The 23129-nt window shown below is 47.6% G+C and overlaps 1 protein-coding gene across 6 annotated transcripts in view; it reads right to left on the reverse strand.

Moving 5' to 3' along the window:
- Window positions 1–7486: 7486 nt before the first annotated feature.
- ST3GAL5 (ST3 beta-galactoside alpha-2,3-sialyltransferase 5) overlaps window positions 7487–23129 on the reverse strand; it is a 46319-nt gene continuing 30676 nt past the window's right edge. For all 6 annotated transcript variants that reach the window (XM_084766888.1, XM_084766891.1, XM_084766893.1 and 3 more), the window contains 4 exons: window positions 17961–18304; window positions 14247–14433; window positions 12384–12542; window positions 7487–9270 (listed from right to left, as the gene is read on the reverse strand). In XM_084766888.1, coding sequence (XP_084623014.1) covers window positions 9022–9270; window positions 12384–12542; window positions 14247–14433; window positions 17961–18304 — 939 coding nt within the window. In that variant the 3' untranslated portion in view covers window positions 7487–9021. The remainder of the gene's footprint in view (window positions 9271–12383; window positions 12543–14246; window positions 14434–17960; window positions 18305–23129) is intronic.

Consider the following 23129-nt stretch of genomic DNA (forward strand, 5'->3'; position numbering starts at 1 on the left):
ACAACTAAAGGAGATCAAGGGGATACAAATTGGAAAAGAAGAAATCAAAGTATTGCTATTCACAGATGACATGACAGAACGTGTAAGTGACTTCCAAAATTCCACCAAAGAACTCCTACGGCTCTTAAATCCCTTCAGCAAAGTGGCTAGATAAAAATTAGACTTCCTGTATACACATGACAAACTGGTTTAGAAAGAAATTATAGAAACAACACCCTTCACAATAGCCACAGATAATATAAAGTATTTTGGAGTAACTCTAACCAAGCAAGTAAAAGACCTGTATGACAAGAACTTCAAGTCTCTGAAGAAAGAAACTGAAGAAGATATCAGAAGATGGTAAGATGTCCCATGCTCATGGATTGGTAGGATTAACATAGTAAAAATAGCTCTCCTATCAAAACCAATCTACAGATTCAATGCAATCCCCATCAAAATATGAACAAAATTCTTTACAAACCTTGAAAGAAAAATTCTAAATTTCATATGGAGAAATAAAAAACCCAGAATAGCTAAAAACAGTCTGATACAATAAAAGAACTTCTGGAGCTATCTCCATCCCTGATTTCAAGCTGTATTACAGAGCAGTGGTAATAAAAGCTGCATGGTACTAGAAATAGACTGATTGATTAATGGAATGGAATTGAAGACCCAGAAAGAAGCCCACACACCTAAGGATACTTGATTTTTGACAAACGAGCCAAAACCATACAATGGAAAAAAGAAAGCATCTTCAACAAATGGTGCTGGCGTAATTGGATGTCTACATGTAGAAAAATGCAAATAGATCCATATTTATCACCCTGCACAAAACTCAGGTCCAAGTGAATCAAAGACTTCAGCATAAACCCGGGAACATAAATCGATTAGAAGAGAAAGTGGGGGAAAGCCTTGAACTTATTGGTACAGGAGGCAACTTCCTGAACAGAACACAAACAGCTCAGGCTCTAAGATCAACAATTAATAAATGAGACCTCATGAAACTGAAAAACTTCTGTAAAGCAAAGGACACTGTCAACAGACCAGAATGACAGCCCACGGACTGGAAAAAGATCTTCACCAATGCTATGTCTGACAAAGGGCTAATATTCAAAATATATAAAGAACTCTAGAAATTAAACACCAACAAACCAAATAATCCAATTAAAAATGAAGTACAGAGCTAAACAGAGAATTCTCAACAAGGGAATCTCAAATAGCTGAGAAGCACTTAAAGAAATGATCAATGTCCTTAGTCATCTGGGAAACACAAATCAAAACAACTCTGACATTCCATCTTTCACCAGTCAGAATAGCTAAGATTAAAAAATTCAGCAGGACCTGGTTGCATACACCTTTAGTCCCAGCTCTTGAGACGCAGAGGCAGGCGGATCTCTCTGAGTTTAGGGCTAGCCTGGTCTACAAAGCGAGTCCAGGGACAGCCAAGGCTACACAGAGAAACCCTGTCTTAAAAAACAAAAAAACAAAGACCCTCAAGCACAGCACATGCTGGCGAGGATGTGGAGAAAGAGAAACACTGCTCCATTCCTGGTGGGAGTGCAAACTTGTACAATCATTTTTGGAAATCAATCTGCAGCTTTCTCAGAAAATTGGGAATAGCTGTACCTCAAGACCCAGCTATACCACTCCTGGGCATACACCAGAAAGATTCTCCCCCATATGACAAGGACATTTGCTCAATTATGTTCATAGCAGCTTTATTGGTAATAGCCAGAATCTGAAGACAACCTAGATATCCCTCAACCGAAGAATGGATAAAGAAAATATGGTACATTTACACAATGGAATACCACTCAGCTATTAAAAACAAGGACATCATGAAATTTTCAGGCAAGTGGATGGAACTAGAAAGGATCATCCTGAGTGAGATAACCCAGACCCAGAAAGACACACATGGTATATATTCCCTTATGTTTAGATTTTAGCCATATAGTACAGGACAACCACACCACAATTCACAGACCCAAAGAAGATAAGTGCTAGGGAGGGCCCAAGGGACGATGCTTAAATCTCACTCAGAAGGGGAAATAGAACAGACAGCAGAAGTGGGGAGAGAGGGGACAGAGTAGGAGAGGGAGTGCAGAGGGAAGTGAGGAGGAGATCAGACCTGGGGAGAGCAGGGTGGGAGGGCAGAGGGGCTGCAGAGAAAAGAGCAGCCGTGGGTGGGGGCGTCTCCGCGACAAGCTGGAGCCCTACGCCAGGGTATGGGGGTGACTGGAGCGGAGACTCCTTGTATCAGGGGCCATGGAGACTGAAAAGGACACCCTGTAACCACACAGGACTCCTAGTGGAGGGAGGGGAACACCAGCACACCCCCAAAAACTTCGACCCAAAACTTACCCTGCCTACAAGATGTGCAGGGATAAAAACAGAGCAGAGATTGAGGGAATGTCCAACCAATGCCTGGCCCGACCTGAGACCCACCTCATGGGAGAGAGCCAACCCCTGGTAGTATTAAGGATACTCGGCTTGCAGACGGGAGCCTTGCATAGCTGTCCTCTGAGAGGCTCCACTCAGCACCAGATCCAAACGGATGCTGACATTGGGCAGAGAACAGGGAGTCTTGTGAAAAGCTGGGGAAAGATAGAAAGACCCAGAAGGGACAGGAGCTCCACAAGAAGACCAACAAGGCCAACTAACCAGGGCCCAGGGGGAGCTTGTAGAAACTGAGGCACCAACCAAGGCCCATTCATGGACTGGACCTAGGCCGCCCAACACAGATGTTGCCAATGGGCAGCGTGGTCCTCATGTGGGTCCCCTATTAAGGGAAGCAGGGCTGTCTCCGACATGGACTCTGTTGCCTGGTTTTTGATCACTTGCCCCTGGCAGGGCTACCTCGCCTGCCTACAGGGGAAGAGGATGCCCTCAGTCCTCATCATGTGACTTGATGAGTGGGGGTGGGTTGGTGGGGGAGCTTCCTTTTTCTGAAGAGTAGGGATGAAAGGAAAGGGAGAAGAGGGAGGGAGGGTGGGACTGGGAAGAAGGGAGGAAGGGGGTTACTATTGGGATGTGAAGTGAATGAATAAATAAAAAAATAAGAAAAGTAACTAAAAGAACATTGTTTAATCTATGTATCACATTAGTACATATGTCTCTTTTTTGCTCAGAAGATTGCAATTTCTTTTCTGTTTGTTTGTTTGTCTGTTTTGGTTTTTTGAGACAGGATTTGTGTAACATCCATGGCTGTCCCAGGTCTTGCTTTGTAGACCAAGTTGGCCTCAAACTCACAGAGATCCACCTGCCTCTGCCTCCCAGTGCTGGGATTAAAGGTGTGCGCCACTATGCCTGCCTCAGCAATTTCTTAATATTGAGAACTAGTACACATCTTATTCAGACAAGGCAAGTTAACTGTTAAGCCTGTGGAAAACATGGTGAAACCCATCTGTGCGTGCACATTTAATGAACAGCCCTCCTTCCTGCTTTGCTTTGTCTTCCAGTGAGTGTTGGCTGAGGTCAGGGTTAGCCCCAGCCGTGTAAGTCCGCTGCGTCCCGACACAAACTCATGCTCTGTGAAAAGACCTTGCATGGTAGAATAGGCGTCAATAAACAGTCAGAAGGTTGAACCCCACTCTCCAGAGGAAGGGGTGCTAGTGTGTGTTCACACCCCCTGAATATACCAATACGCAGGCACACTCGTACACACACACACACACATCACACATTTGGATGATGTCAGCCCACAGGGGAAAGGACGTTAAGTCATATTCTTTCATTGTGCTATAATGCTAGTCTAAAATGTTCTCTTGAGATAGAAAAAGGGCAAATTCTACAACCCCTTCGATGTCTTGTAAGGGATCAAAGGGCTGGAATGTAGCTAAAACAAAGGGGTCCTGGCCTTTAACAATCACCGCACCATGATCTATGGGAACAGACTTTGCTTTTCTTTTTTTATGTACAAAGCAAGAGGAACACTGACGAAGCAAGCGAGGGGCCCCGCACACGTGACATGATTTTATGAGGTTCTTAGCTGAGCTTTGTCTAGATACACGAGTCACCCCATAGTCACCCCATGCCTCAAGCATTGCTCTAAGGCCAGGTAAGGATGAAGTAGGCTCCGTAGGCAAAACCAAAGTGAGTGAAACCCACTCAACGCTCCCATAGTCCGGGAGCGTACGGACACATCTGGCCCTCCCAAGTTGCTCCAACACCAGCAATTGCATGGGTGGCAGGAGGGCACACCTGTGTGCCTTGACTGCTCTTTAACTTGAAGGTGACTCCCGTGACTGGAGGTCAACCTTACAACAAGCTAGAGAAACTCTGTTCCTAGACAAACAGGTATGGAGCTGGGGTCAGGGCAGGGGTGGACTCGGAAGCAAAGCAGAGCATTTCCGCTCTGAAGCGCTCAAGTGTTGGGGGCTGAGGAGACGGCTTGGCAGGGACGTTCTTAACTGCACAAACATGAGAACTTGAGCTCATCCCCCCCTGCACCCCCTCCCCCACACACCTGAAGCCACGTGAACAGAGCCAGGTGCGCTGCCACACACTTACAATTCCAGTGCCAGGGAGGCAGAGACACTGGTGTGGTGGCCTGAGTGACATGGACCCCAGTCTCTGGCGTTTGAACACCTGGTCCTTTTGGTGGCGCTATTTGGGTAGGTTTAGGAGGCACTAACTTGTTGGAGGAAATATATTACTGCGGATGGGCCTAGCTCTCTGTTTGCTGCTTGTCATTCCGACGCGAGCCCTCAGCTGCCATGCCTGCCACCGGCTGTCTCTGCTCCACCATGACAGACAGATTTTTACCCCAAATGAACTCTTTTATTTTTTATTTTTTCCTGTAAGTTGTCTTGGTCACAGTGTTTAAAACATAATTAAATCACGTAGCTAGATGCCAAGGGCTTGCCAGTCTGACTGCCTTGGGAAGACTCAAAAGTTAAAGGGTGGATAGAAAGTGCCAGAGGAAACAGTCCCAGGGGCTGGCTTTTGACCTCTGCATGCACCTGCATGTACACACATGCATGCACATACCCATGCACATATTCATGCACAATACTCATTAAAGGTTGGTAGGGTTTTGTTTCTTCAAGACAGGGTCTCACTTTGTAGACCAGGTTGGCCTCGAACTCACAGCGCTCCGCCAGCCTCTGCCTCCCAAGTGCTGGGATTAAACGCGTGCGCCATCACGCCTGGCTTCAGTAAATGTTCTTAAAGATGCCATCACACCACCTCCAACTGGTCTCCATCAGGCCCTTTAAGTTATCTACAGAATTTGCTCACTATCTGTGAGGAAGAAGTGAAAGAGGAACAGAGACAGTGTAGATGTGAGAGGGACATTGTGGAGGACAGGAGGCAACAGGAAGAGGCCTGAACACGAACAGAAGCTGTTGTCTCTTCGGATATAACATCATATCCCTTTCACAGGCTCATGTGAGTGAACCCGTGGTCCCCAGCTGGGGGTATCATGTTGGGGCTCATAGAACTTTTGTAAAGTAAGGTCTAGCTTGTGGACGCAGGCTGCCGGGGGGGACCTACATGATTAGAGGCAGACCCTGCCTCTAGGCCTCTGTCCTCGAACTGTGGAGAGATTGCCCCGCAAACTCCCATCACCGGAAGCAGCTCCAGCAGCCACGCCTTCTCGGCCATGGTGGGCTCTACCCCATCAACTGAGAGCTAAAACGACCCCCACACCTCAGGCTGCGGCCGTTGGGTATTTTGTCACGGTCTTGAGAACAGTAACTAATGTGTTATCAGGTGCAGGCTTGAATGTCACGTTTCCCAGAAGCCATCAGTGCATTCAGCCTGTGAGAAGGTCTCTACCACTTCAACCAAACTGTCTGTGGAAGTTCTAGACCTTGCTCTTGGGCCTCTCCCGGAGCTTCTTGCTGAAGACACCAGACACTTCTATCACAGGACTTGGATGAAGCGGGTGGGTACCGACCTGGATGCCTCCTCCCTGAGGAAAGTGCTATTTCCTTAGCTGTAAGGGGAAAAAGTTATCAACAGTCCTATCCACTGCTGAGCTGAAGAACCCCGATGACCAGCCCAGCAAGACACCTCATTAGTGAAAGTGGCACTTATGTGCTGGGGGATAACCAACAGCTTTTTAATTAGACTAAGGCCCACTCAATAGGAAAAAAGTCATGCTTGCTACCAGAAGCCTGGCCAAAACCTATGGCCGGAGAGGTCATGAACCCCTAGAACCTGTTATTTTGGTTCTTTGGTACTTTTGGTTCTACAAAGGGGGCCTGCCATTTTTGCTACATCTTTGTATCTTCCTTTGGTTTTTTGAGACAGGGTCTCTCTGTGTAGCCCTGGCTGTCCTGGACTTGCTTTGTAGACCAGGCTGGCCTCGAAGTCAGTGATCCGCCTGCCTCTGCCTCCCGAGTGCTGGGATTAAAGGCGTGCGCCACCATGCCTGGCATATCTTTACCATGCCTGGCATATCTTTCAACTGTACTCTAAACATATTTAAACCCATATTTAAGTGCAGCGCTCACCTCTAAGTAAGTAAGTTTCTCTGCACCAGATCAGATGAAAGTTTAGAGAGATCCCCACCAGGCCAAAACGTGAGTGAGTGACCATGGGATACTCAGCAAGGCTCAGGGCCCCCTGCAGAAGAGGAGCAGTAAGACTGCAAGATCCAGAAGACTCCTACTTCACGTTAGGATCTCCTAGACATGACAGGGAAGCTGCCTTCCAGAGTAGAAGAGACAAACCAAAGAGATCTATCCTGCTCTGCAGTCGCTTTGGGCTGTAACCTTCAGCCCTGGGTTTGGGGTTTTGTGTTAATGACTTGTTCTCCTTCCTTACTCCTTAGGAGGGAGATGGGATGGTGTTAGAATGCACTGCGGGACAGGTTTCCCTGGGGCCTCAGTGGAGTGAACTGAGAGGCACCAGACAGCATGGGCAGGGGGCGACTACAGAGCAGCGGCGCAGCAGATGGATGGAAACAGTTGCATCCACCTCTGTCACCAGAGACTAGGCCACTAAGAGACAAGCTGGAGCCTGTGGGGGGGGGGGAGGCGACCCCTAACTATTGTGGTGGTTTGGATGGGCATTGTCCCCATGGGCTCACATTTGAATGCTTGGCCCCCCACTGGTGGAACTGTTTGGGAAGGATTGGGGGTGTGGCCTTGTTGGGGTGTGTCACTTCGGGTGAGCTTTGAGGACCCTTAGCTCTTTCTGCCTCACACTGGTGAGGCACGAGACCCCAGCTACTGCTCCAGCCCCAGGCTTGCCTGCTTGTTGCCCCCGGGGTCCCGATGCTGACAGACACACCCTCTGGGACCCCGAGACCCTAATTAAATGCTTTCTTTTAATAAGTTGCCTTGGTCATGGGACTTCGTCAGTGTTGAAAAGACACCCATCACCTCTCCAGAGGGGCCCCTGCTCTTGGACCAAATAGCTAGGACTGGGGTACCCTAACTCTGTCCCTCACTATACAGCATGCAGGGCGAGGTTTCCACTTAGTGGAAAATGAAGAGATTTTCCTACAATGAATGACTAAAGGGTCAAACATCAAAGTAACTTGATCATAGGCTCCTCATAAACTTTTTTTCCTTTTTTTTTTTTTTCTTTTATTTGACATTGCTTGGTATACACTGCCAGATATTTGTAATTTTTTTTTTTTTTTTTTTTTACATTACAACAATGGGAGGATTTCACTCCAGTACATCAGAAACGTGACCCTCCCCGGAGAAGGCCTCGTGCTCATGGCTCTGGATAACAAACACTTTGTTAGCATTTTGATACTCAAACAGTGGAGTCCTGCAAATAATACTTAAGTGCTTTGGAAGGACAGAAAAAACAAAAACAAAAAACAAAACCACCTTCTTGAGAAGTTTAAAAGTGCCCTGATGCTGTGGTAAGACATGGCTACTGCAGCCTGGGGCAGCGTCACGGTACTCCGCTCAGCCAGCAGCAACCTCCCTCCAGGACTGCTGCCCCGGTCGGTTCCTGTGAGTCTCCGGGCAGAAACGACATAGTTATGAACTTTCCCAGTGTGCCCGGCCTTCTGTGCCTGCCAGCGGTGATGAACAGCCGTCATTCAGGAGACAGCAAGCTTCTCCGCCATCAGTTCTACCAAACAGAGCAGCGGACCCCAGCGGATGGCATCTGGGCCATCGTCAAAGGGGCAGGGCCCCTCTCCCCCCACCTCATCACCTACTCACTGTGCAGAATACATGCATACAGTTTTTGCAAATTAAATTACTTCCTTAAAATACAATAAAGTACCATCCCATACAATTCTCTTTGAAGTCTTTCCAATCCCATTCTTTTTTTTTTTTTTTAAGATTTGTTTATTTTGTACAGTGCTCTGTCTGCAGGTACACCTACAGGCCAGAAGAGGGCAGCAGATCTCACCATAGATGGTCATGAGCCATCATATGGCTGCTGGGAATTGAACTCAAGACCTCTGGAAGAGCAGCCAGTACTCTTAACCTCTGAGCCACCTCTCTAGCCCTCCAATCCCATTCTTAAAATTAATTTATAAGCCAGGTGTGGTGGTGCACACCTTTAATCCCAGCGCTCAGGAGGCAAAGGCTGGCGGATCATTTTGAGTTTGAGGCTAGCCTGGTCTACAAAGCGAGTCCAGGACAGCCAAGGCAACACAAAGAAACTCTGCCTCAAAAAAACAAAACCAACCAACCAACCAAAAAACAAAACAACAAACAAAAAACCAGCAACAACAAAAACTTATAAAAATGTGCAAAACCCAGCACCTGAATTCAAATAAATAGGACAGAGAAGTGTGAAGAGCTAAAACATTTGTCTTTTTTTTTTTTTTTAATTAAGTTTAAAAACACCAGCTGTGTGTCAAAGCAGCTGCAGGGTGAAATGCATGTGGAGTCTGCTCACAGCTCTCAATTGCATTTCTTTTCTTTTCTTTCTTTCTTTCTTTCTTTTTTTTTTTTTTTTTGGTTTTTCGAGACAGGGTTTCTCTGTGTAGCCTTGGCTGTCCTGGACTCGCTTTGTAGACCAGGCTGGCCTCGAACTCACAGCGATCCACCTGCCTCTGTCTCCCGAGGCGTGCGCCACCACACCCGGCTCAGCTGCATTTCTAAGTAAGGCTTGCTGTGCTCAAAATTCACCCTGGATGCCCCCGCTGAGGTCCTTCACCACACCCTCCTTGATCAGCCGCAGGAGGAACTTGGTCTCTGTGGTCACGTTGTGCATGATTTGCAAGTTCATGGCGCTCATGCACTGACTGTCAAAGTAGTGCAGAGGAGTCCTGGGTCGGCTGAGGTCGTATCCGAAGCCCGCCAGACTGACTTCATCACACAGGTGTGTGGCTAGGACCACCGCAATGACACCGATCGTGGGGATGTTCTGGAGAGAACACAGACCAGTTTATTAATTTTAAAAAATGGTACTTTAATTAAAAAAAAAAGATTTATTCATGTATACAGTCTTCTTCCTGCATCTACACTTGCATGCTGGAAGAGGGCATCAGATCTTATTATAGATGGTTGTGAGCCACCATGTAATTGCTGGGAATTGAACTCAGGACCTCTGGAAGAGCAGGCGGCACTCGTAACCTCTGAGCTAACTCTCCAGCCCAATACTTTAATTTTTTTAGTCATTTTAAATTTGAGATTATAACATAATTACATTTCCCCCCTCCCCCCAACCATCCTACATACCTTTCCCGGCTGCCTTGCAATCATGGCTTCCCTTGTCAGTAACTGTTATTGCAGGAATGTGTACACGTATAATACATGTATATTCCTAAATAAAACCTGCTGGGTACATATGATATTACCTGTATGTATGCGGTAAGGGCTTATAAACTCTACTTCAGAGCGGACCCCCGGTGGTCCTTCCCAGGGCACGCACGGCCTCTGGAGCCTGTGGGGCACACTCTCCCTTGTTAGACTCTCACTCCTTCCAAAAGGCTACCATTTGCTGTTGCCAGATCATTTTTATATACACAGCAGCTAAGCCACACCAGAATTAAGGACTTAAATGTTAGTTCTTTCTTGATCTTTACAGTTCAACTGACTGTGTTTTTATATTTTTAAGATGTGTGTGTGTGCGCGCGCGCGTGCGTGCCTGTAAATACATGTGTGTGTGCACCTGTGCACTTGGACGCACACGTCACTGTGTATGCTTGGATGTCAGGGATAGGGCCTGGAAAATGGTAAGAGTAGTTCAGAGGGTTAATATCTGTCCAGTCCCAGGGGAAATGAGGCTACTGTAAAATACAACAGGTGTCCGTGTCTTTACTGATTATGATAGTGGGCTAGATAATACCACTGTAATAATTATAGGCTGATTTTATAATAAACATTATTAGATATTTTTATATTTTTCTACCACAGTGTACACACAGACAGTGGCTGGCTGTGTGGTTCTGGTGACCGAATCCAGGGACTGGCTAGTGTTGGCAAGCACTCATCAACTGAACTACATCCCCACCTCCTAAAAAAATCACCTTGGGATAAATATTCAGTCTATGTTTTATTCAGCATTTTGCTACTAATGTCATGATGAACATTCTTAACCGCCTGTGCGTGAAGGTTCTTCTAATCAATAAAACCTTTATAATCAAGGTTTTAGAGTAACATTGCTGGGTAAAGGGAAATCCACTCTTTTTGAGGCAGAGTTTCACTATGCAGTTGAGTCTACCCCTGAACCTGCCTTAAGTTCCTAAGCATGGGAATGACAGGTGGGCCACAGTGCCCAGGCAAGATAATTCTTATTTTATAACTTAACAAGATTTTATCTTTATAATTTGTGTGTAAGTGTGTATGTGAATGTAGTGTGAACGTAGGGTGTGTTGTGTGTCCCCAAGGAGGCCAGCACGGGATGCCCTGGAAGTGGAGTGCACACTGTTGGGAGCCGTCTGATGTGGGTGCTGGGACCTGGGCTCAGGTCCTCAGAGAGAACAGTGTGTGCTCGTAATTGCTGAGCCATCTTTCCATCTCTGACCGGCTGTGTTTTAAGTTAAATCATACTACCCACACAGGAAAAAAGTCAGTTTACTCTACCTGCCTTACTGCCAGACCAAGATTTTACCAAGCCCTTTAGATTTTTCTGAGGTGAACAAAACCCAGTCAGGTGTTGGTACCTGCTTGTAATTCCTGGAGGCACAGGCAGGGGAATGAAGAGAATTTTAAGGCCAGTCTGATCTACCTAGTGAGTTTTAAGCCAACCAGTTGTCACTTAGTGAGAGTCTATTTCAAAAAATACCAAAATAAACTACAACAAAGAAAGTGGGTTAAAAAAAAAAAAAAGGCCAACATGGCTCTAACTTGTTTTTATTTAATTACTGGGCACTGAATATTTTATTATGTATTTTTTGTTTATTTTATTTTATTTTTTTGCCAAACATTCTTAATTTTTGTCTATTTATGCTCTTGTTTTGTTTTAGCTTTTAGAAGAATGCTTTGTATTTTGATCATTTTTACTTGGTTGTACATGTGCTAAATCTTATTTAAGAAGGATTTCCAAGCCGGGTGTGGTGGCATTATGCCTTTAGTCCCAGCACTCTGGAGACAGAGGCAGGTAGATCTACATGAGTTCAAGGCCAGCCTGGTCTACAAAGTAAGCTCCATGACAGCCAGGACTATTCAGAAAAACCCTGTCTCAAAACAAAACAAACAAAAAAACTATGCCCTGCCCCCCCACCCAGAAACAAACAAACAAACAAACAAACAAACAAAAGCATTCTCCACAGCGTCCCCTTCTGGTGGCACATGCTAGTTGCAGGTTAGCCACCTCCTCAATGACCTAGAACAAAAAGGCTTTCAAATTAGGCTACAAAGTAAATCATCTGGGTACAGACCACAACACTGACCAATAGCATCTGAGTGTCTGGGATGGGGCCAGACAGAAAAGCCCTGTCTTAGAGGGTGAACTCCATTTGTGATCATATGTAAAGTGCTGGTAAGTACCAATTCTTAGTATCTTGTAGAGATAACATATCCAGAACCTTTAAAAAATTAATAAAGTGCTTCTTAGTGTGATCCTGGGGCAACATTACCTTAATCAACATCTCAGTAACGTAAGGGTCACTATTCTAAAGAGTACAGCCAGGAAGAAGGCTAATTCAGCCAGGAGGAGCCCTGGCACCCAGGAGGGTAAGAACCATCACACGGGGCCTCACCTGGTCAGTGAGTCGGTTTCCCTCCTAAAGGGTCCCTGCAACCCTTTACCACAGTGTCTCATGTCATGGTGACCCCCAGGCATAAAATGATCTCACTGCTACTTCATAACTATAATTTTGCTGCTGTTATGAATCATAATGTAAGTGTCTCACATGCAGGATACCTGATGTGTGACCCCTGTGAAAGGTCGTTTGGTCCCTAAAGGAGTTGTCAACCCCCAGGTTGAGAGCTGCTGTTCTAAAGGGAGGATCCCACACGAAACTTGAACAAGTCTGTTTTGTTTTGCTTTGTTTTGCACATCAAGAAAAGTTAACTGAGTAAGTGACAAAATACCTTATCTGAACCCCAGAATCTCCACTGAGGCTCTGCGTACTGGAGGATGTCAAAGGCCGTTTCTTTGATGATAACTGGGTTCAAAATCCTGAAGTGTTTCGGCTGGAGTGGGATTTTTCCTGTCACTTGCTTCCAAAAGAAGAACCGAGCCCAAAATGGCTGGGGAAAGAATGCAACCAACCATTAGGGATGCTTAATGATGCTGTCCTGTCAACAGAGTGTGAGAAGACACTCACTGCTCATCAGGCCAGGTCATGGGCTGGACTCAGCTGACTGGAGACTAGTCATCTAAATGCACGGAAACCCCGTAGTGCAACCCCGAAACTTACAATTTACAAGGGTGGCACAGACCTGAGCAGAAGGGACAGAACCAGTCCCCGGGGAAGACCAATTAACCGGCTGGACTTGAGGGTACTGAGCACTGGGAGTGCTTGGTTGAATGGGTCCTCACCTCGTACCCGCTTTCCACTGACTTTATGTCCTGGTCTCATGGAGTTGCTTAGCAACTGGCTGAGGGCCACTTCATTTTCCATCAGAAGTTCTACGCATTAGAAAATCCAGAGGATCACAATAATCCGCAGCAGCTCAGGCTCTGGAGCTATACGCTGCTCCACCACATAGTATGGCCTACTAACTTAGTGTGTGTTTTAACCATATCGTGTGTGTGTGTGTGTGTGTGTGTGTGTGTGTGTGTGTGTGTGTTGGCCAGAGGATGGTCTCGGGAGTCTCTCTTCTCTTCCTACCATGCAGCTCCCGGGGATTGAACTTGGGTTGTCAGGCATGGTGGCAGGCGCTTTTACCCTCTGAGCCAACTCCGCTGATCCCATCCTTAGTTGTGCAGATAGATATCTGTGATTGGTTTGATGACTGAGCTCTGAAAATTACTTCACTTGAGTGGATAAAACCACAAAGTAATGTTAATTGATTATTGAAAGACAAGAGCAGGAGTCTGACCAAGTGGGAGTCTCTGCCTTTCTAGAAGGCTCTGGATTTACTCCAATGAGAGGATCCTGACTACAGCATTTTGCACAACTTTGGGATATATAGGTATAGGGGTGTGTGTGTGTGTGTGTGTGTGTGTGTGTGTGTGTGTGTGTTTGTGCGCGCGCGCATTATGAACACTAAAGCCATTCAATTCCAAGTCTGGAAAACAAGGTGATCAACCTCAGATGAGCAAGTGTGGTCCTAAGGTTGGTAATAAGTATGGTACCTCTTTAGCTATGACCATCATTTTCACATAAAAGTCTTCTCCTAGTCTTGGGTTCTTTGTTTCTAAGACAGGGTCTCATGTAGTCCAGGCTAGCCTCAAACTCTATGTAGCTGAGGATGACTCAGATCTTATCCTCCTGACCCCACCTCCCAAGTGCTGAGATAACAGGTGTGCAGCCCTATACCCGGCTTTATGTGGCGCTAGGGACGGAACCCAGACCTTATGCACGCCAGGCAAGCACTCTACCACCTGAGCTGCATTTTCAGTTCTACGGGCCAATTCTGAAAGCATTTTGCAGCAAGAGTTCTGAGGGGTTTCTACAAAGAGGGAGAATATAATTTGAAAGGCAACACAAAAGTATGTATTCTACTGTGTCTATTTAAAAAGAAAAGTCCATATTGTGATCCAAGATGCTCCCACTTTTTACCAATGTCTGACTGACAGAAGAATTTCAGTTCTAAGCTGGGCGGTGGTGGCGCACGCCTTTAATCTCAGCACTCGGGAGGCAGAGGCAGGTGGATTGCTGTGAGTTCGAGGCCAGCCTGGTCTACAAAGTGAGTCTAGGACAGCCAAGGCTACACAGAGAAACCCTGTCTCAAAAAACAAAAAACAAAAAAAAAGAAAGAAAGAAAAAAAAGAATTTCAGTTCTTACCAGGGTTTCGTTTTTTATCATTGCTTGAAGCCACTTGAAATCAACACTCTTAAATAAAACAGTAACAAACAAGTCATTCGAGTAGTATTCAGCATCCGACAGTGGTGCTCCCTCTGGGTACGTCATTCTTATAGTAGTTTTATTTCCAACATGTTCAGAATAGCCCTCAACTGGTGCACTGTTCAACCTAGTCAAATAGAAGGAGGGGGAGGAGGAGGAGGGGGAGGAGGAGGGGGAGGAGGAGGGAGAGGTGGGGGAGGAGGGGGAGGAGGAGGGAGAGGTGGGGGAGGAGGGGGAGGAGGAGGGGGAGGAGGAGGGGGAGGAGGAGGGAGAGGTGGGGGAGGAGGGGGAGGAGGAGGGAGAGGTGGGGGAGGAGGGGGAGGAGGAGGGAGAGGTGGGGGGAGGAGGGGGAGGAGGAGGGAGAGGTGGGGGGAGGAGGGGGAGGAGGAGGGAGAGGAGGAGGAAGGAGGGGGAGGAGGAGGGAGAGGTGGGGGAGGAGGGGGAGGAGGAATGATTAACAAAGGAAGCCATTAACCATTTTGTCATACCATGTGACACCCCAATATCCTATCCCATGTCTTCCACGATCAGGACGTCGGTGGAGTAAGCGTCCCAGTCAGCGGCCCTGTGCCCTACGCGGCCTGCAGTCCACAGTGGGACACCAGGATGTAACCCTAGACTGTCAACTTAAGCGGTCTGATATATCCTTGTATTTTAAGCTCATCTAAGACACGTGGCATTTGGGGCTTTCCTGGATAGGAATTTCTTTGAAAATCTGCTGTTTGCTCAGATAATTAAGAGTTCCTGCCAGAGTTCCAAAGTACTTGGGGTTACAGAGATGTGCCATTGTGCCTGGCTAGCTAATGCTCTTCTGAAATCTTATAGAAGTGTCTGCCACACAGTTGTGTCTAACTTTTCTACTTCGTGGCTACTTCTTCTTCCAGATCTTAAACACCAAATCCCTTGGTTATGAAATCAGGCCACTCAATAGGCCAAAGCATGCACTGGGCCAGACTGTTCTCTTTCTTCTGTTTTGAAAACGAAGAGCATTATTTACATAAACAGATAAATGTGAATAAAGTCTATAGATTAGGCCTGAAAGCATTAATGTATGGATACAATTTATTAATTTTGTATGTTAGCTTTCTGCTCCTGAGTGTCGCGTCCTTGTTCCCAGGAAAGTTACATTCAAGTTCTTAGGGCTTGCTACTTGCAGCTTCCAGAAAGGGTTGGCAGAGAGCAACAGCACAGACGGCCTCCGGCTTCCAAGGAGCACCTTGAAGTCCTTATGACACGTAAAAGCAGTGAGCACTTGACTGAAACCCAATCCTGATCTTTTCCTGGGCTGGGGACATGTATGGCATTGATACCTTTCTAATGATGCCACAGGGTAGCAGCCACACGGACCTGAGGGGAAATGACTGGCACTCTGCACTGTGCCTTATGACCATGCTAGGATGCCCACCCAGTAGGCTGGGCAGCGTCCGTGTGTCCCCTCCCCTCAGATGCATGAACGGGCTGACGGGGGAAGCGGTCTTCCTCAATGGCTCTCTGCCTTACTGACTGAAGCCAGAGCTCACCAGGATGACTAGTCTAGCTAGCCAGCCTGCCCGGGGATCCCCTCCCTCTCTCTGCCACCTGAGCCTGGAATTACAGAGCCTGACATTTACAGCTGGGCTGTCAGGCCTCCCTGGCATTCACTCAGATTCTGGGGACCTAAACCCCAGTCCTTGCCCCTCAATGCACTTTTGATGGAAATTTATGCTGGGTGTGCAGGAGGAAGCCTCTTTGTAAGCCAGGGAGCATCTGTACAGACACAGGCAAAGCAAGCACATGGGTAAAGTGTTGGCAAGCAGGGATCTGGGAGAAGGTAAACGGGAATTATCTGTACTACCTCCGCAAAATTATGAAAGTAAAAAGGCTTCTTAACCAGTCTTTCTTTTTCTAACCAGGTTCCAAGCACCCTTCACTGTCACTGGTGCACAGGAGCCTCCCTGTTCTTGAAGTCCTCATGCCCAGTGTTGCCACCTCAGGACACTGAGCATCATTTCTGGCCCCTCCCAGCTGTCTTAGCCCTGTCCCCACACCAGCTAGGGTCCCTCACTAATCCATCCCCACCCGACTCCTCTCTCTGTCTCTGTCTCTCTCTCTCACACACACACATACACATGCACAGACACACATACATACACATGCACAGACACACATACACACGCACACACACACACATACATACATACACACACACAGACACACACACGCACATACACACACACACACACATGCACACACTGCGGTCGTTCTAAGCCAGCTTCATGTCCGCTAGCCCCTGTCCTGGAACTGAAGGTCTGCACTGTCTGCATCCGGTCTACTTGCTTCTTTCCCACAGCCTAGCCGTGCACCACCATATGGGTGGGGGTTCCTGGCTCTGTCACGCACAGTGCTAGTTGCACAAAAGCATTAATTTGTCTTCTCAAATGGAGCCAGGTACAAGGTTCTAGAAGCCTCTAGACCTTGTATTTAAGCAGTAAGAGACTGATACCTTTGTGTCTTTGGTGGCACCAACTACTTGTGATGTCACCTGCTGGGCTATTTCTGAGAAAAAAGCACTTAACACTGCCGGGCACCACAAAGTCCGAGTGGATGGCAGCTGCTCCATACCACCGACCCCTATAGGACCTGGCCTACTCTGCTCCACTCTCAGGATCCTGTGGCTCCCCCTCTGCTGCTTCCTGGTTTCTTTTCCTTGCCCCAGCCCTCTGCTTCCTATGCTCTCTAAAGAGCAAACGATGGACATAACCAACCAACCATCCAACCATCTAACCAACCATCCAACCAACCAACCATCCATCCAACCAACCATCCAACCAACCAACCATCCATCCAACCAACCAACCATCCAACCAACCAACCATCCATCCAACCAACCAACCATCCATCCAACCAACCAACCATCCAACCATCTAACCAACCATCCATCCAACCAACCATCCAACCAACCAACCATCCATCCATCCAACCAACCAACCATCCAACCATCTAACCAACCATCCAACCAACCAACCATCCATCCAACCAACCATCCATCCAACCAACCATCCAACCAACCAACCATCCAACCATCTAACCAACCATCCAACCAACCAACCATCCAATCAACCAACCATCCAACCATCCAACCAACCAACCATCCAACCAACCATCTATCCAACCAACCAAAACCCAACAAAAGATCCCCAAACAAGCAAATAAAAGCCCCAAACCAAACAAGTAAGCAAACAAACAAAACGCCATTTAAAGAGTTAGGTAAGTCAAAAACCCCAGGATGGCTGTCTACTCCTTGCGTTGCATTCTAACTGCCCTGGAGGCTGTTTGTCCTCCTAGCACTGCCTCCCAGGGCACACTCACTATCCCTAAACCCTGCTCCTAGAGCCAAGGTGTCCCCCATCGTCCTTGGACCCCGCACCGCTCTGTAGCCCCTGCCTAGCCGTACTGTTTACCAAGCCCTCCCATCCCTCCAAGCCTCCCTCTTCTGAAAGGCCTGGCAAATGACTCCAGCCCACAACATATCGAATCTAGGATAACCACATCTGGCCATTTGTGGTTTTGTTTCAACACCCCCAAGAGTTGAAGCAGGGCTGTTGAAGAGCTTCTGGTGCTCCCCTCTGTCCCCGAGTAAACTCTAGAGGAGAAAGGCTGGTTTTGAGCAGATACCTTATCACCACATCGAACTGGTTGAGGGCGTGGCCCAGCTCTAGTCCACGGAGGATGCCCCCATTCCCAACAACCACGCAGCGCTTGCAGTGCTTGGCTCGCAAGTGCTCGGGGACGTCATGCTCGGGCAGCAGATCCAAGAGGCTCTGGACGGTCCTGGAGAGCTTCCGGAATCCAAACGGAGGGTCGTACTTGAGCTCGGCTTCACTGGCCCTGGGCGCCTTCTGCACAAAAGGCTCCAAGTTCATGGTGTACCTGTGCTCAAATAACAGAGCCATGGCTGTCTTCGCGAACCTGGGCCGGCATTCCTTCTGTAAGACTTGCTGAGCATATCTCTGCGCTCTCTGGAAGGGAACCATCAACACAGGCTTTAAAACCTCCCCGACACTAGAAACAGCCCTGTCTAGACACTCAGTCACGTGATGCTCTGAGCTGAACATTTGCCTTTTAGCTTTTTGGTCTTGCTCAAGAACAGGAAGGAAGCAGGGGGCCACATCACAGACACGCGACAAGGTGTTGCTTTCATTATGCCTGCAAGACAAACCTGTCACTGGGAGATGGGCACTAAGATGACAGCACCTGCCTGCAGTATGCAAAGTGGTCAGCTCTACAAAAACACAAAGGAGACCGGTGGGACCAAGGACTAAGGAGATGGAGAAGCAACAAAATGTGTCCAACAGGGATAGTGTTTCGGTTTTGCAAACTGGAAGAAGGTTCCTGGGGGCCAGCAAGATGGCTCAGTAGGTAAAGGTGCCTGTTGCCAAGCCTAATGACCTGAGTTTAATCTCTAGGGCCCACAGGGTGGAAGGTGAGACCTGACCTCCATACTCTGCAGCACACATGTGCATGTAATGAAAGAGAGAAAGTTCTAGAGGTCTCTCAGCTAAGTGGTGGGGTTTGCCTGGCATGTTGCAAGGCTCTGGTTTGGTTCTTAGCACTGCTAAGGATGGTTAAAATGGTAAGCTGGGTTATGTGGTTGTTTTTTTTTTTTCAACTGTAATAATAATAAAGAGCTTCTTGTTTTCCATCCCGCAGGGTAGGAAACAGTCTTGTTTATCAGTGGGGTTAATCGGCTTTGGGCAGTTTGGACGACATCCTTCAGTGTTATCACGGAACAAGTGTCTGACCACACAAAACTTGTGGTTCCTGTGCACCTCTCCTGAGCTATCAGCAAAGAACAGCTGCCAGATGCCGAGGCAGAAGACTTCCCGCATGCTGCTGCTCCACCTTCCTGCTGTGCGTCTGGCCACCAGCCTTGCCTGCCTGGGGCGCCTGCTCCCATGCACCCTCCTGTCTACATGAGTACATGCAGATGTGTGCCTGGGGCCTGGACTTCCCAGGAGACCCGTTTTTAGGAACCTGTCTTAAAACCTGTCAGTGTATCAAAGATTCCTCCCGTTGTGGTTTTAAACATTACCCCAGCTGTTTTCCCTCAGAGTCTTATTATTATCTTTATTTTTAATTACACTTTATTCTGTTTGCATGTGGATGTGTGTGGTGCATGTGCCTTAGTGCTCATGTGTGTGTGTGTGTCTGTGTGTGTGTGTGTGTGTGTGTGTGTGTGTGTGAATGTGGATGTATGTGCCTTAGTGCTTGCTTGTGTGTGTGTGTCTTAGTGCATGTGTGGGTGTCAGGGAACAACTTATGGGAGTCCGTTTTCTCCTTCCCCTGGGGGGTGGGGGTGGGCCTAAGGGATGAGGTTGTTGCCAATCTTGGCAGTGAGTGTTCTTAACACATGGAGCCACGTCTCCAGCCATTATTTAACTTTTTATAAAAATATTGTTTGAGGGGAACTCATTTCCCTCATGTCAGTAGACAACCTTTAAGATATTTTACAAGTACAGCCTTGAGAAGCCGTGTAGTGCCTGTAACGCGCACGGTGTGCATATTTTGGGGACAAATTTCATTTTGGAAGAGGGGAACTGACTGACCGTCTCACAGCCTCATGCCCGCTGTGGCACACTAAGGTCACTAATGAGCTTCCTCTGTGGGTCCAAGGTGGCATTCCCAGTAGAATGAATCACTGATCTCTGCTGCTCACACTCCAAGCCTGAAACAGCAGCTTCTACACCTATGGGAAAGGATAACATTCCTGAGAGCAGGGGCTCACACCTGTACCGGCATCTTCCTGAGAGCAGGGGCTCACACCTGGACCGGCATTTTCCCAAGAGCAAGGGCTTACACTTGGACCGGCATCTTCCTAAGAGCAGAGGCTCACACCTGGACAGACATCTTCCTGAGCTGTCAGTCCTCAGTTGGAAAGCTAAGTGAGAAACCTCTGGTGACCCTGCATCCTTACAAACACCAAGCAGGCAAGGCTCCACCCATCATGGGCCCTTAATGCCAAACTGGGGGAGGTGAAGCAAACAGAAAGGCCTGGCTGCTGTCTTCACTCGCCTCCATAGATTCTAGGTCTGGTGGTCATAGACAGCCATTTTTGGAGCCCTCAAGGCCCAACTCACCCCTAGAATACACGCTCCGCACATGGCTTCACAAATCACCTAGAACCCAAGAGGACACCTGCAAAGTGTCAAAGGAGGCCCAGGAAAGCTGCTTGCTATCCAGGCAGGACGGAGGCTGCCCTGCAAAGTGTCAAAGGAGGCCCAGGAAAGCTGCTTGCTATCCAGGCAGGATGGAGGCTGTCAGCGAGCAGGAAGCACGTGCTCAGCTCTTCCGTGCCGCCAAGGCTTTTCTTCAGGAGTTTCCTTTGGAAAGGAGTGAAATTTCATTTCATTTCCTGTCCTGGAAAAGCATTCGGTTTCAGGCTTCAAATTCAATCTAGGGCATTGTGAGCAGAGCCGGTGGACAGCTGTCACCCTCTGCGGTAACCCTTCCCACACCTGCCTCCCAGGCGGGGCAGGAAACCCAAGCGCGCAAGCAAGCACAGCTAAATGGCACTGGTGACGCGGACACCTCCTTTTGTTTCCACTTGTTAAAGATGTGCTGAGCTCTGAAGGTGTCTGCAATCCTGTGGGATAACGTTTTCTAAGTACGGTGTACTTTGGTCTCTCTCTCTTCTTTTCCCTACATGGCGTTCATAAAAAACAAACAAACAAACAAAAAAATGCAGGTGGCTCTGAGGTGATAGCGCAGGGGACTGCTAGTGATGAAAAAAATTCAAAGGCAGAACAGCTCACTTTAAGGAACTGGGGTGCTTAGAGGAAGCAGTGAATTCTGAACACAGCAGCCGAATGAAGGACGGCTGACTGGGTGGCATCATCCAGGCGGCCCTGGGATGCAGAGAAGTGATGTTCCTCTTATAATAAACAAGATACTGTGTCAGATCTAGGGATGGGAATAAAGGCTTTTGTTCTTTGAAGTCATCCAGGTTGAGCTGCAGTCCACCAACAATGAAGAATTAAGACATCTTGCAGGCCCCGGTGTCTAATGACGTGACCATTTACCATGGTCACCACAACACGAACTTCACTGACAGAATTAAGGTCAACGTAATTTCCTCAGCAAAATCTCCACGCCATTTCTACTCCTTGACTTTGCGGATTATGTTATTTAGAAATACAAGTAGGTGGCATGATTGCAAACACACAATGAGGTTCTAGCCTCCTTACCTACTGATTTTATAATTTCAGAAGAGGGCTGAGTTTTCAGAAAAAACTTCAGGTTAACTAAAGATGGGAAGGAGCCTACCTCTACCATAGCTCCTGGTGTCTGGGCCCCGGTTACTATAGGAACACTAGTTTCCACATCCATAACTGCACACTGGTCTCTTCCTCCCTCTGAGGTCCAGAGCATTTTGCTTAGTGCCTGGCACAAGTGAGAGCAAAGGTCTCAGCCAGAATTTAAGGATGCTCAAGGGACGGACGGATGCCACAGCGGAACCTCAGCGTGGCAGCACACACTTGGGCTCTGTGTGCAGTCAGCTGAGAACTGATTCTACAGGGCTCTGAGGGAAGTAACTAGTGTGGTGAATGCCCCAAAGGAGCGAGTCCTGTTCGTGTGGTTTCACAGCCTTCAACTGTTAAGACAGAAAGGCTGGCAGCTTCAGATCTACTAATTAGTAGTATCATCTTGGTTAAAGCCATGGACATGGGGTGGAAGGTTTAGTTAGTTTTTTTACCTCTAACATATTTTGGGGTCTGTTTTAAAGTAGGGTGGTAGCAAGGACAGCAGAGATGTGTGCAGGGTGCCACTGCCTCAGCTCAAGGACCAGCTCTGCAGGGCAAGCCTGCTCACAGTGAGCATGGGAACTGGAAAAGCTGAGGAGTTGGGCCACAATTAACTATAAAGCATAGAATGCTGTCCCCAGGGTGATCTGTGGTCTTCAGCTCTCTGAAAGAAGAGTGGGCCAAGTTCAAATTGCTGCCACCACTGAGACTAAGCCTAAATTGACACAATATGCTAGTCAGTCCTCAAGTTATCTTTTAAATACAACTTTGCATCTGAGTTACATTTTCAATGTGTCTAAGCCTCCCTTCAGAGACTATTAGTGGTCTTGTTAACAACTGGCACATTAATAGGTATTTTTAAATTTAAAAAATCCATAAACTCCACAACTGGGCAGCTACTCTCCCTCCCTGCAGAATGAATGGCAGTTGGCCCAGTGCAGCTGGGAACACTAGTATCTGACAGGGTGGGGCAGGACGCCACTCAGCTTCCTGCTTCCAGATGCTGGATAAGACCAACAAAGCTAACAGGGTTCAGTCTTCTGAGACTACTCTTTTATCCACAGACACCGGGTGTGGTGGCGCACGCCTTTAATCCCAGCACTCAGATAGTAGAGGCTGGCGGATCACTGTGAGTTCGAGGCCAGCCTGGTCTACAAAGTGAGTCCAGGACAGTAACAGCTACACAGAGAGACCCTGTCTTTTTTTTTTAAATATGTCTCTAGTATTAGAGCAAAGGACACCTTGCTTCCAGCTCCACTATGGCTCTCACAGGCTTTCAGGGGTCATGTGCGCAAAACAGTCCCTAGTCTTTCTTCCCCGGTGTAGAGCTACAGCACACTCTGCTATTCTTCCCTGTATTATTTGAAATGTGTATATTTTGTTGTTGCTTAGTTTTAGAAACAGGGTTTGGCTACACAGCACACACTGGCCCAAGGCCAGCCTCAGCCTCGTAAGTGCTGGGATTACCACCGTGGTTACCATGTCCAGCTCCAGTGTGAGTTTTCAAATGGAAAGATGAACACATTATGCTAAGTACAAAACT

Source organism: Acomys minous (assembly GCF_964271855.1).
Source record: "Acomys minous genome assembly, chromosome: 17".
Lineage (NCBI taxonomy): Eukaryota > Metazoa > Chordata > Mammalia > Rodentia > Muridae > Acomys > Acomys minous.